The 14830-nt window shown below is 31.0% G+C and overlaps 3 protein-coding genes across 4 annotated transcripts in view; 1 reads left to right on the top strand and 2 right to left on the bottom strand.

Moving 5' to 3' along the window:
* LOC113509640 (5'-3' exonuclease PLD3-like) overlaps positions 1–1479 on the bottom strand; it is a 53570-nt gene extending 52091 nt beyond the window's left edge. Inside the window, exon 1 of one of the 2 annotated variants that reach the window (XM_052899292.1) lies at positions 1135–1479. In XM_052899292.1, the coding sequence (XP_052755252.1) occupies positions 1135–1401 (267 nt within the window). In that variant the 5' untranslated portion in view covers positions 1402–1479. The remainder of the gene's footprint in view (positions 1–1134) is intronic. The other variant, XM_026893012.3, reaches the window with a different exon arrangement.
* Positions 1480–2571: 1092 nt separating this feature from the next.
* Positions 2572–4680, bottom strand: LOC113509758 (THO complex subunit 7 homolog). Its single transcript, XM_026893170.3, has 3 exons — positions 4510–4680; positions 4306–4429; positions 2572–3109 (listed from the first exon to the last, which is right to left on the bottom strand). The coding sequence occupies exons 1-3, from the start codon at positions 4517–4519 to the stop codon at positions 2635–2637; spliced, it is 609 nt and encodes a 202-aa protein (XP_026748971.1). The 5' UTR covers positions 4520–4680; the 3' UTR covers positions 2572–2634.
* A 1462-nt stretch (positions 4681–6142) lies between these two features.
* On the top strand, positions 6143–12512 carry LOC113509763 (solute carrier family 35 member F1-like). Its single transcript, XM_026893175.3, has 5 exons — positions 6143–6334; positions 6821–7068; positions 7294–7661; positions 8019–8173; positions 8670–12512. The coding sequence occupies exons 2-5, from the start codon at positions 7017–7019 to the stop codon at positions 8839–8841; spliced, it is 747 nt and encodes a 248-aa protein (XP_026748976.2). The 5' UTR covers positions 6143–6334; positions 6821–7016; the 3' UTR covers positions 8842–12512.
* Positions 12513–14830: the final 2318 nt, after the last annotated feature.

The raw sequence follows: 14830 nt of genomic DNA, 5'->3' as shown, positions 1-14830 counted from the left end.
ATATTAACGGCGTCCAGAGTTTCTTTTGATGACGAAAAAAATCCATCAAGGATTCGCACCCACAGAGACTAGTTCGAAACGGGCACTAGGCCCTTTTCCAAACAGCAATCTCTAAAGTTAGGACTGCTCTGATCGTCGCCAACCTTTTATATTATATAATTTACCTATTCGTATAGTGGCCTATTTATCCTACAACCATGAGGACCGTAACCCAGAATTGCACGCTGTTAACCAATCCCTTTAATTTTAAGTCTTCTTTCCAACCGACTTTAATAACAGACAGAGTTTAAATAAATAAATACACTATTTATTTCATTCCATATTTGGCTAAAGCGCAACGAAATTTATGTTTTTTTTTTTTTATTTAAATGCTAATGTCAGTCTCGTACTAATTTTATCAATATCAAACTCAGATTTTGTAGAATTTTAGCTAAATCATAATTCTGTTGTTGAAACACTTTGTTTTTTGTTTCCATTAATTTAAGAGACAATGAATTTTACAAGTTCATAGTGCGTGAAATTTTATAAACTCTACCGGATGTACAGCTACGTAAGATTCGGTGCATTGCGGTATTAAAAACTAGAGCAAGATAAACTACCAAAGACACAAAAAATTTCAATTTAGGCGCAAAACTTCCACTTATAAATTATTTGTATAAATAATGAAATACCTATTATATTTCCTCTGGATCCTAAAATTGACATTTTGATCTTAAATATAATATATTCTGAATTTGGTAATTAGGTAATCTGAATTCAGGTCATATTTGTTATACCAAAGATTTTGCCAAGAGCGAGATTCTCAGTTTTTATTCCCAAGAAGTTAAAAAACAAAATGCTTTCCAAATTCAAAATATTTAAGATGTTTTATTAGATAATGAATGATTAATCCCAGATGCAATAAATTTTTATATTTTAGAAAAATATTTAAAATGTATTTACACTAATCCCTTAAAATTTTCAATAATGTTTAATATTATTTTTGAATGTACGAATAAACTTACGTAGGAAATTTTTTATTGTAAAAAAGATCAATCTTCGTTTCCAAATTTTTAACAAATAAGTTTCTTTGTTACAAATTTGGAAAAAAAGTATTATTTATACTAAGGAGTAACTTTATAAACTATTACTCACGGATAATCCGGGGTTACATCCTGAAGTTATAGAGTTTTTCCTAAACTTCGGGACACATATCTGCATAGAGCTTTTCTCTTTTGGAGGGGGTCCAGCGCAGCCATATTCATCACTTCTGTTGTTTCTTGTCAAATTAATATTATTTGTATTGTTGACTTTCACCAAAATATTACAAGTCTGCGACGCGATCTGAAACAAGCCCTCCTCGAGGTTTCGTTTGTTGTTGTACTGTCGTTTAATATGTAAATAGTCCCACCACGATGGCATTTTCTTTTATAAAAACAAGAAAACGTGTTTCGGAGTCACGTTTTGAACAGACGTCGAGACGTGCGATTGAGCACCGGGGCGACTGTATAGTGGTAATAGCAGCTTTCACGAGGTTCAGTGTGGACTTGCGCGAAGTTTATTTTTCGACTATGTACTACTGGGGAATAAAGTCGGAATGGAATTTATTAATGTAAAAATTATTCAAATAAATCACGAATTTTGCCTAGCTGTGGCAAGTGTCGCGGCAATTTGGAATAAGATAAATCATGAAGTATGACATTATTGTCATCGACATAATTATTATATCCTCATCATAGATCTCAATGTAAAATATTAACTAAATTAAGCGATTTTCTATTGGGATATATAATTATCCAAGAAAACCAACATTTTGGTTACTTAAATGTTTTTATGCTTTTTCGATATTGAGCTCTCTATATCTAATTGACTTTCATGAAATGCCTAAAAACTTTTTTTAACCGTTTATTTAGATATTATAAGAACGTGTCCTCAAATAAAAAAAAAATAGTTTAAGTATTAAAAAAATATACTTAATATTATTGTATTCCTTAATTTTTTACCTGATTGTACGTCCCGCAGGTGGATTTATTAATAAATTATAAGAGTTCTATTGACTTTTGAAAGAGACATTAGATGTAACACGCGTATATCTAGGGATTTTAACATAGAACACGCAATGACAATAATGCATGATGCCTCATAATTTAGTAGATGAGGTTTGTTCAGCGATAACAAATGTATAGCTAGACTCGAAATATTTTTTTTTATAATTGACATTACCACACTAGCAACAATGACAAAAAACAACTAGCAACATTGGTCAGCAGCTTTTTTTTAATACATAATAAATAACAGTAATCCTTTCTCTGCTATCAAATACGCTAGTGAGGCACCAGTGAAGAATGAAAACGAGGCTGAAACAATGAGGCTTTTTCGTGACGGGTCCGCGTGAAGGACTACCTGACACGGTACGAAGGTACTTTAAATAGAGAATAAGGAAAGCTTGTGTATAACCCCTTAAGAATGAAGAAATTATACTAAAGAAAAAGAAATAAAAGGGAGTAATGACTCCATTGCTAGCAATATACCCACTGTCAGGTCCTGTCTTACTTATACAGGGGCAATTTAATAGTATTTGAAGTAAAATACTTTATTGTACTTATTAAATTTAATGTTATAAAAAATTACAATTAGCACTATATTGACAATGCATCAATTCATGTCATCTTTCATTTCTATATCATCAGATATTGATACTGAGTCTGTGTCATCAGGTTCATCCAACAACGCCTGAAGCTGATGTATTGAAGTCACTAATACATGAAACTGTTTCTTTCTTAGAGACAAGCGACTCTCCACTTGCTGCTTAGTCGCTTCAAGACTACTTAACTCTGTTTTTAATGTACCCAACCTTTCCAATGTCTCTTTTCTGTCAGGTTGTTCACTTATAACTTTAGCCAATACATCATACTCTATTCTATTCTTACGAACAGTTTTCGCTTGTGCCAAATCAGCTTTGCTCTTCTCAATATTTTTTTTGGCCACTTCTATTCCTGTTTCGAGTATCTTTGATAGTGATTCATAACTGTTCAATTCTGCAGCCATCATGTCTGACGCTAGTTGTGATTTTGTGACGGCAAATTCGCACTGAGCAAGCTGAGCTAACATTCGATCATGGGTAGACTTACTGTAAACATAAAAATAAAATATTAAGACACTATTTTAAACATATTAGAATTATCAATAATTAAATTAGTCGATTTGACATAGATCAAGTTAATATTTTTTTCTATCTAATAAATGATAGATTTTTTTGTGTAAAACATAGGGTTCTCATCGAAAATTTTTTTTTTTTTTACAACACAGGGGGCAAACGAACATGCGGCTCACCTGATGGTAAGTGACTACCGCCGCCCATAATCACTCACAACACCTACGGCATTGCAGGTGTGCTGCCGGCCTTTTAAAAAGGAATATGCTCTTTTCTTGAAGGTTATGTTGTCGTATCGGTTCGGAAATACTGCTGCTGGAAGTTGATTCCAAAGAGTGGTTGTGCGTGGGAGAAAGTGCCTTGAAAAACGCACGGTGAAGGACCGCCACTCGTCCAGATGGTTGGGATGAAATTTTAGTTTATGGCGGGTTGTACGATGGTGAAAATCTGCAGCAGGTATCAATCCGAACAATTCTTCAGAGCACTCCCGATGATAAATTCGGTAGAAGATGCACAGAGATGCAACATCTCTACACAGTTTCAGTGGGTCGAGCCGGACAGTAAGACGCCGATCGTCAACAATTCGAGCTGCCCGACTTTGAATGCGGTCTAATGGAAGGAGTTGGTACTGTGGCGCTCCTACCCACAGGTGAGAACAGTATTCCATGTGTGTGCCATGTGTGTGTGTTTTCTGGCGTGAAATACCGTCTCACCCTATTGAGCACCCCCAACTTTTTGGAAGCTATCTTAGCTTTTTCCTCCAGATGACCGCAAAACTGGACGTCGCTAGATATATCGACGCCAAGAATCCCCAGACTCGACTTATTATCAAGGGAAGTGCCCTGAAAGTGAGGAGATACGACAAACGGTGTCTTTTTTGCAGTGAACGCGCAGACTTGTGTCTTCTTAGGGTTAAAGTGAACAAGATTGCGTTCACCCCAGATCGAAACTTTATCGAGTGAAGTTTCGATTTCAGACACAAGTCTGTTCCGGAGCTCATCGGTATGTGCCCGCGAGATCTTTGCATGACCGGTGTATAATGCATCTCCTGTACTGTCGTCTGCATAACAATGAATATCACTGATCTGTAACATATCATTGATATGCAGAAGAAACAGTGTCGGAGATAGTACACAGCCTTATAAATTATTAAATTATAATTAAAAACTAACCTCTCCTCCGGTTTTTCATCGGAACTGTTACACCATTTTATTAATGTTTTTAATAATACATTCAGCCTTCTGTCATCACCTGTTCCATCTCCATCAATGAGAAGTCGTCTGCGAATGACATCCTCTGCAAATATTAAATATATGTAGTTGTAAAAGTAATTTTTGCATACAAGCAGCAGTGAACTAGAAATATCACAGATTTACCATCAGCCATATTTAATCGTTTATAAAAACAAAATTACGTGAAAACTACAAAAATCACTTAATACTTAATTGGATGGAATAAATCCAAAAATTTTAAATATCTTGTTCTCTCATTATCGTCTTTTACAAAATATACAAACAACCATAAAGAAATATATATATTTTTTAATTATGTTGATGGGTACCAAAGATAAAAATATAGACGCTAGAGAGACAATTCAAATGAAAACACATTTGTATAAAATGTATGTAACTAGTTCATTAAATTTTAAAATATATAATATTTATGATACACATCGATGTCAACACTTTGGTTAAAAGCCTATCATAAATAATTGTGTATTAATATTCATATCTTCCGTAATATTGGTACATTTAGGTGGATACATAGATTCATTTTTGGATTTGACTATATGAGGGTAGTACCAACTCATAAATAACGTAGTAAATGTAAGTAGCCAGGTGCCTATCTACAAAGAGCACATAACCAAAGAATAAAAGAGCACACTTCATACAAGTCACGTAAAACGACTTGATCAGGAATATCTTACCAATCTACACAAAAATCCTTTTTTTTTCTCATTACGTTGGCCAGCCTGATGTTTAAAATGGAACCGATTAGGATTATAATTATACTATAGTTTGATAATAGAAACGCGAATTATGTAATAAAAGAAATATATACATTTTATATCAAATTCTGATGAACATTTTTTTAACAAAAATAAAACAAATATTTTTGTTTTAATTATTCTTAAATACATTTTTATTTATTTATTATTTTGTACAATATTGAGATCTGAATTTCCTAATATACACTAGTAGATAATAAACACAAGTTTTCATATTGATTTTTGTAGTCAATGTTTAAAGTAGACAATTTGATATACAATTTATATATTTCTTTCATTATATGATTCGATTAGATTAAAATAAAATAATTAAACGTATGTACTCGTTTTATTATAGACGTCTTTCATAAAATTAGAAAATTTTCTTTTATGAAATAGCTAAGTTTTTTAATGAGAACAGTCGATATTGATTGGATTAAAACATATATACATAGATAGTAGTACAACACTACAAATATTCATTTATTTCATTTCATTGTTGCTTTGAAAAGGAAACTTGTTTTTTATTTTCCAGTTCGTAGATGTAAGGCCACTGCCAAATCTTATCACATAGTGATATTACATACTCTGTGGTCGCAAAGACAATTACGATGCGATTTGTCAAAACTGTCAATAATAAAATGTTGTATTCCAGACAATTTATCTTTTTGAAGACTAGGCAGCATGGTCTCCGACCTTAGCCTGTTCCAAACGGAACAAACGTACTAAAAAAAAAAAAAAAAAATGTTGTTTTTCACTTTTCCCAGATTTTCCCTAGCTCTCCGTCTTGGGAAATATGACATATTCTTAATTAAGTTATTATAAAAAATTTACTATTTTGTCATTAATTTATCCTTAATTTATTAAAAATTAATACTAGAACTATGGAGGAAGTAACTTTCAGTGATAAAGTCGAAGCGTACTTTTCAGAGCTTGGGCGATGGCTAGTATTCTCATGTTTTTGTTAGATCTGCTACATTATGAAGATACAATGTGTTATGTTAAATTTGTTTTCCTTTTAGGAAAGTGTGGCGGAGCATACTCTTAGGTCAAGTACTGTCTCTTCTTCTGAGTGGAAAATGCATTTTGACTACGTTACTACAGAGCGCTACATGGCAGTTCCCAATTACCGGGCAGCTTGTTGTCCCATATTTAACGCTGTTTATTTTGTTTACACCGATGTTACTATGTAATGGAGTAAAAAAATTGACAAAGTAAGTTATTTGTTTTACCTGTACAGTTTTAAAACTATCAATGATACCTACACTATTCTAAAGTAAATAGAGCACTATAGCATGAAGAATAACAGCATTCATAATCGGCTCTTAATGTAATGATAGCCTTATCTATATTTTTAAATATAGAATTAATAAAAAAGATATACCATACTTTTTATCCCAGTTAATCATTATATTATAGTCACATTAATGAAAATTTTACAATTTTGTAAAAATGTGTTTCCACTAAATTAATTTGTTAATAATATTTGTATCAATTTTTTTTGTACGATATTCCTCCAATCTCTTATACACTTTTATACATACCAAATTATACATTATACCTTTTTTTATTTAGTAATAAACATAGTTTTTTTGTTATTAAAATGGGTACCTTTAAATGAGATTTGCTTTATTTAACACCCATTTCAAACATCTAACTAAAAATTTTGGGTAATAATATTTATATTACATCTGTTTTAGGAGATGGTGGATAGTTCTCATTGCATGTACACTGGATGTGGAAGCCAGCTGGCTCCTAGTCATGTCACAGCGATTCACTTCAGTTCTTAGCTGACAGCTGCTTGCATGCAGCGGTGTTGGTGCAGCTCTAGTGGGTGGTGCATGGCGTGGCCAGAGGCTGGGGGTGGCACATGTTGCTGGCGCCACGCTGGGACTCATGGCAGTCGTATGTGTAGTGTGGGCTGATGTTGAAGGTGCACCTACCGATGGTATGTCTGATTTGTAATGCAACTTTATTGTAATTTGTATATAATATTGGTAATACTGTGTCAAAATATCTTGCAAGTTTTTAATATTTCAGAACTATATGATGAAATCAGAATTGTTGAGGTATAAGGAACACTGCCTTAAAAGTGTACTAGACCACAAAGATAAATAAGTTTTTGTGATTATTAATATTTTTAAGAGATATTTATAGATTATTATGTTTACAGGTAAAAACCAATTAGTTGGTGACATGCTGTGTCTCGGAGGATCCTTGCTATTTGCAATGGTTACAGTATTACAAGAGATGATGCTCAAAATTCATTCATGCTCAGATTACCTGGCTTTACTCGGTCTGATCGGCAGTGTGGTGTCATGCACTCAGACATTCTTCTTAGAGTTCAGTGAACTGATGATATTCAACTGGTACGAGTTAGATACGATCCTGCAGTTGGGTAGCTACTGCATAGTGCAAATAATATTTCAAATACTGCAGAGCTTTATGCTGCGAGATGCAGGATCTATAATATTGCATCTGTCATTTTTATCAGCCGATTATTATACTCTTATTGCTGGAATGTATATATTTCAATTTAAGGTGAGATTTTTAATACTCTTGTATATTAAATGTAAAATAATGTATCTGTAATAAGTATCTAGACATATAGCTAAAAATAAGTACAGTAACAAAAGAGCTTAAACATAATACAGAGAAGAATAATTCCTAATAGCCTACCACTGTCAGTTGGATGAATTTTGGTCTATTAGTGGTTTTCACCATCACTAAAGAGTTGTAAATTTAAATTGATAATGTTTGGTTTCAACCAAGTTCCAAAAATTTATTACTTTTCTCAAATATTTTAAGATTTCCATGAACATTTAAGTATATTTAAAGATTCCCAATTACAGGATTATCGTTATAAAAGTATTTTCAAATATTTTTTTTTGTTTACAGTTCCACGCGCTATACTTCTTGTCCTACCTACTGGCAATGGTAGGCGTGTTCTTATTCAGCGCGCGGCCAACGACCCCGCCGCCGCCGCTGCAGCAGCCGGAAAGATTGCCACAACTTGTCAACGACTCTGTGCAGTCACAAGACAATGTTTCGATGTGAGTCAAATAAGAAACTAATATTTAAACTGACTGACCCGGAAAATGTTATTTTGTCCCATACTGCCACCTACCGGGTCTATTTTCTGTTATTGTGATAAAACTGTCCCCTCTCTCAAGTTGAAACAAACAACACACATTTAAAAAAAAACTTCATTAAAATCGATTGAGTGATATCAGGAATCAGTGTAAAGGAACATCGTGATTTTTATATTTTTAACGTAGAAATTGCGTCATTAACACTGTTCAATTGCCAATAAATTTGCACTGTTAACTTTTTACGTATCTTCCATCTCGCTTACACTACTTAAGGATGGATTAATCAAATAGAGTTACCCTCTATTCTTCTTTCAAACAATGGTGACATTGAGAGTAGAAATGTGTTAACATTAAATACTATTAATAATCTAGAATTAATGCTTCTGTATTACCCCATAAGGCATTACAATCGTGAACATATTTATTTTACTCTAATGGAAATATTTTTATTTCACAGGGAGTACACAGTCCCCACACTGGACTGCATACCTATAGAGGGCCTAGAACCACCAATGAGTAGGGACACAACATTCACATCATTCTTAGGTGGACCACAGAACAATGTTCCCAATGGTACAATTGCATATGGTCACTCGAATGGTACGCAAAATATTAAGGACCCTTGTTAGTGTAACACAGTTTCGCTTAAGCTACTCTATTATACACTTGTTTATACATTATTATAAGACTTATTAACAAGTAATTAGGTTATTGTTTCTAAACACTGAATTTGTATATGATTCATTATGGTGGCCATACATGATCAACACACTAGCATTTACACCCAACCTTAGGGTATTTGATTACTGTGGGAAATAAATGTTATTAGTAATATTGTATTATCAGGTATTTGTATTTTGTTCTAAAAATTTCATTTTGTAAGTCAGTTGTTTTTATTCGTTAATAAAATTAATGAAAAATAATAAACAAGCAAATTAACGTCACAATACAGTAGTGGCTTTTAGATATAATAACATTGTTTATCGAAAATTGCATATAGAATATGTATTTAAAATATTTTTGTTGTAACATCTTTTTAAAGATATTAGGTGCTGCTAAAATTTAATTATTCAATGAAAAAACGAGTTTTCAAATACCCGATACTCATCTATAATTAAAAAAGTTACTTTACTAACTTGTACAAAAGTGACGAATGTATATAAAATTATATGAATTGAATAAATATTATTATGTAATAACATCACTTGCACTCTTGTTAGGAATGAATAGAATCATTAATAAGTAGGCAAAAAACTAATAAATAAGATTTATTAAAAAATATAGCGAATTAAACATAGTAAAATGTTTTTAGTTGAATAGGTTTTATGGTTGTTAGTAAAATTATATTGAAAATAGATATAAAATCGTAAGGTGGTTCGGGATGAAATCGAAGCCATCACCATCTTTTTAAAGGAAATTTATAAAACACTATCAATGAACTAAAATATTTTTTCTATACTAATACAGCACGATTGGCTGTTAAATTCGTATGGGAAGCACAAAAATTTTTGGTCATTTTACGACCTTAGTTTTTTTTAAAAAAAAAGTTCCATTTCTCTAGTAAAACGTTACCGTAAAAGATGCTGAGGATTTCGATTCCATTCTGTATACATATAAAAGTATATAGGTACTAAGTACACTACGGCATGTTTTATCATGTTTACATGTAAAAACTAAATGAATTCTAGTCATTAATAGTAATCGGTATTTCATATTAATAGTGCACAATTCACAGCGTACGTTGCAATAATTTTTTACCATTCTAAATGATAACATTGTTCAATATAACTATCTGATATATATTTAGATAATAATCGACCTTTAGGTCTTGTAACTAATTGATCAGTTATAATACTGGGTGCAATTAAAGAAAATGGTAAGTTTGTAAAATTGACTGGTATAAAACTTGCTCAAAACTGTTACTTTTTTACGAATTGAAAATTTAATTTAATAAGGACACTAGGTGTCATGTCGTATAGAGAGGTCAAGGATATGGCCTGGGATAGAACTGGCTGGAAGAAGATGCATGAATTAGTTGCACCGACAAGAGGTAACTCTTAAACGAAAAGAGAAAAAGGACAAAATACTAAATAAAATAAATTTATTTATTTAAAAAAGGAACACATAATATGAGTATATTGGACCCCACACTAGGCGAACCCGTATTGTGGAAGTCCATAAGGAGTTACCAAGACAATGTTATATAGATGAGTAAGTCAATTTCACAGAATCGAACATGATAAAATGGGCACTGTTAGTTAATATAAAAGTGTTGGACATTAATTTTTATAAATGAACGTGACACTAACAAATTATTCTTAGTGAACATAAAATAAAATAACAATTAATTACTAGACATGTGCTGTTTTATGGTAATGTCAAGGATTGGTTGTTTATTCTGAACTCGTATGTTGATGGTCATTGCTTTCATTCAAAATTTCAATTTTGTAAATAATAACTATATTTCATAAACATTATATGATTTTCTTGTCTATTTCCAACTGAAAGTACATGTCAAAATGGAGTGGAAGAGGACTGGAAGCGGTCTACCATAATATTCTAATAATACACCAACGTAAATCATCATCATCATCATCATTATCAGACTAACTGTCCACTGCTGAACATAAACCTCTCTAGGGGCGAGGGGAGGGGGTTTGCCAGTCGTTGCCACACGGCCACATAAATAATCACTGATAATCGAATGATTGATTATGTATCCCATTATTATAACTGATTAATTGCTATAACGGAAACTGCCACATACTCGAATTTTTACTCGAAATTTTTAACAAAATAATAATACGGTTTAGCAAGATTTGTATGAAATTTTAAAATAGTATCTATGAGAGAAATGTATTGGAATTGTTTAAGAATTAGTTATAAAGACTTAGAACGTTTACCTATTATAGCTTTGTAAATTTATATATAATATTAATATTAATGACATTGACCTGAGGACTGATAAACTTTTATTAAATTAAATAGCTACATTTGTCTTGTTAAAAATTTATACCGTATCAAAACGGAAGTACTAGTAACTTTATTGATTGCGAATAAAATCTATCCAGAATTGGCAAATTTATCGTAGGGTGAAAATAGTGGCGTCGTATTCAAGTTTACTAGATCACTACACTATTACTACTACTACTACTCATGTGATGGTGGCGCCCCCTGTTATCAATAGTTCCTTAGGCCGACTGAAACTATATTACTAGTACGTTAAAGTACCATATTTTAAAGATTATAGGTTTAAAGAATAGCAATCCAAAAATCGAACCGATTGCTAAATTTTTTCTGTCATTAAAAATGCATGACAACTTAGAAAATAGATTTAATTACTTAGTATTGATCATTTGTACAGACCACTCTACTAGTTTTTATTCTTCAGGTCAATCTCATAAATACTATATAATAGTTATTTTTAAAGCTGTGATTTCGTTCCTCATCAAATACTGTTGTTATTTGCTTTACCAAGAATTTATTGATCTCAAGTTGATATCTCTAGCTTTCGTTAATTTAATGCAGAGATTTTACATTTAAAATGCTCAATTATTAATAATAAGATATTTGAAATAATATATTTGACAGTCCATTAGATGAACCCCCCAATTTTAATTGTTAAAACTAAATATGTAACATATATTTTATATTTTGTTTTACAGGAAGCTAATATTCCGCATAGTAGAAAATGATTTGTTTTATAAATGTGATAAGGTTGTGTTAATTTGTGTTATAATGATAAAGATATGTTAGGTGGTATTATAATTATTATAGAAACGTTGCATTTCTATGAAAAGCTGATTTTCAATAAGGCCTATTACATTTTTATAATATACATATTATGAAAGTCGATAAATTTTTTCACGAGGCTCGTTTATATAAATATATACGTTATTACGAGAATAAACTCCCATTTTAAAATTTATTAATAGAAAAAAATATATATTTAGTGCTAAAGCTTAATAGATAAATCGAACAATTTTATAATAATTTTGAAATATATCTATAAAGTTGGAAGCGTACCTAAATATTCTCTAAATGGGTTAAAAAATGCTAACATCTATCATTATTTGAAATAGTTGCGATTTTTGGACCTTTTTTATATTTCTGTTTTTGATGTTGCAGTGAGCTCGTAATAAATAAATGGTACAGATATATATACTCATACAAGCAACATAAATTTTATAACTACTAAATCGTGATTTTTTTTCATTCGACCTACAAACAATAACACTATTAACTAATGAATTGTAAAAAAGTCAAAATACATAAATAAACAAACAACAAATACAAAAAACATTTGTGTTGTTGTTTGTACACGAGGTCAAGTTTGTTAACGAAATATTTATGTCGTTTATGAATATATCTAACTGTACCGCAATTCAGTTACGTATATCTACTGAATAATGAGTGTCTTCGAAAATTTATCTAACATGTATTTTAAAATTTGGTAAATATACAACATTTTAACAATTTAGTTTTTATTACTGTTACATTTTTTTTAATACCCGATCAACTAAAATACGATTATAACTTGTCTTTTTTTTAATAGATAATAATGGAATGATAACCCAGCCAGCGCTAACGGTATACACTAGTCACGAAAATTAGGGGATATAAAAAAAATAAAATTTTTGAGTGATTTTCAACGAGCTATATAGCTATATATATATATATATAGCTCCGAGGAAAATGATCGTACAGCAAAAAAAAAGCAAATTGTAGCTCCAAGTGTCTAGTTTTCAAACATGACCGTGAATATTTTTTATCATGTTTGGGTCTGGAGTAATTCTAAGAAAACTACCTAATCAAAATTTTCAATTTTTTTTTAATCTAAAAAAAGGACTACGGACTTAAAAATTTTTTTTTCATTGTTTCTTACAATAGCTCTTTTAGAAAATTTAATACTTTTTAACGTAATCAAAAAGCCTGTACAATAATATATAATATGCCGCTGAGTTAACGTCAGCCAAAACAAAAAAGTAGTTTTTAACTTTAACAATAAATAACTCTGGAAATAATGATCGTATAGGAAATCGAAGGAGGGTTTTAGAAACACGATTCTTTAAAAGATGCTGCGAATGGCTTTTGACGAAAAACAATTTTTTTTAATTGTAAACCGACTTAAAAAAGACAAAAATTTGCATAATTAAGGATATTTGGATAACTTGGTATACCTGTATAAAATTGATGACCTTAGGATATCATCGGTTTTTTTTTTCAATCCCAAAGTGTCCCCTAAAATCCCTGAAAAATTAAAAGCACTGCAATTTGTTTTTCATAGTTCCTCGAAGCTTCAAATTCTTTGTTTTTCACAACAGTATTTCGATTTTTATTAATTTTTTTTAATGAAAAAAAATATCTAAAAAATTTTTTTTTGCCATCAAAGAGGTTGATTTTAAGAGAAATTTGAAAAAAATCAATATTATTAAAAAAAATTTTAACGTCTTCAGAATGCTCTGTTATTGTAAAAAAAATAACTCCATTTTTATGCTAATACCTAAAGCGTAAAAAATGGTCTCCACGTTCATCGGATTTAAATCCATTTGATTTTTTTTACTGGGGCTGCCTCAAAGAAGAAGTGTACCGTAAGCCTATACAGTCTTTGGACGAATTACGCAGTCGTGTCAGAGCAGCCGCATCGAAAATAAACGAGCGACGGTACACAAGACTGCTCAGAAGAGCATTTATCCGAAGATGCAGGGCATGCATGAGTGAGAGGAAAACAATTTGAGCATTTATTGTAAATTTATGTAAAATAAATTATTTTGAATATTAAATGTTGTTTTTTATTATTCCCCAATGATGAGATACATTTCAATTTAAAAAATGTTCCCATATTACAAATTTTGTTATTTAGTCAAATTTTCTCCTTTTCTACATTAATAGCAATAAGTCATTATTTATGATAGATACAGTCATGAATTGTACCATTGTAAAATCTACTTGAAACAGACATTATTTTAAAATTATTGGTCACCCATGTAATCATAAATTTTTTTATACCCTAGAGGTTTGAACTTTAAAAAATATTTTTTTTTGCATATTTTTCAAAAATAAATTAGCTTTCATATTAAAAAAAAAAAAACTGCAATAGCTAGTCATACTATTCACTTTTTATCTATCAGCACAGTTATTGTATTATAATAAAACAATAAAAAACCAATAGGATTCATTCATTTCTGGTCATAGTGATCAGGACAGTAAAATAAGATAGAAAAAAATTACTTTTCTTCAAAATAAAGATAACAAAGGTACTACTTACTTATTTTGTTTCATATTTTTTTTAGGACGGTCATAAGTTTAACTATAAGACGCTTCAAGGCTATCCATTCATTACCGGACAACCTGTATAAAAATCCCATGACACAATGTTAATTCTTGCCAATATTTAAAACCGATTTTAATATTTTCTTTATATGTATCGTTAGCTCCTATATATACATGGAATAGTTTAATTTCGATAAGAAAAAAGGTCCCAGTAGATGACGGTAGCGGACAAAATGTCAATTAAATATAAATTATGCTCGTTGTAATATGAGCCTCGTCTACGGATAGCAGACAATTTGCCCGGGGCGTAATTTTTTTTTTTTACTTTATTGTGTTACATGTGAC

The sequence above is a fragment of the Galleria mellonella genome, unplaced genomic scaffold (assembly GCF_026898425.1).
Source record: "Galleria mellonella isolate WM207_F2 unplaced genomic scaffold, CSIRO_AGI_GalMel_v1 utg57, whole genome shotgun sequence".
Lineage (NCBI taxonomy): Eukaryota > Metazoa > Arthropoda > Insecta > Lepidoptera > Pyralidae > Galleria > Galleria mellonella.
The sequence above is the reverse complement of the archived record's forward strand: the minus strand, read 5'-3'. Positions and strand labels throughout refer to the sequence as shown.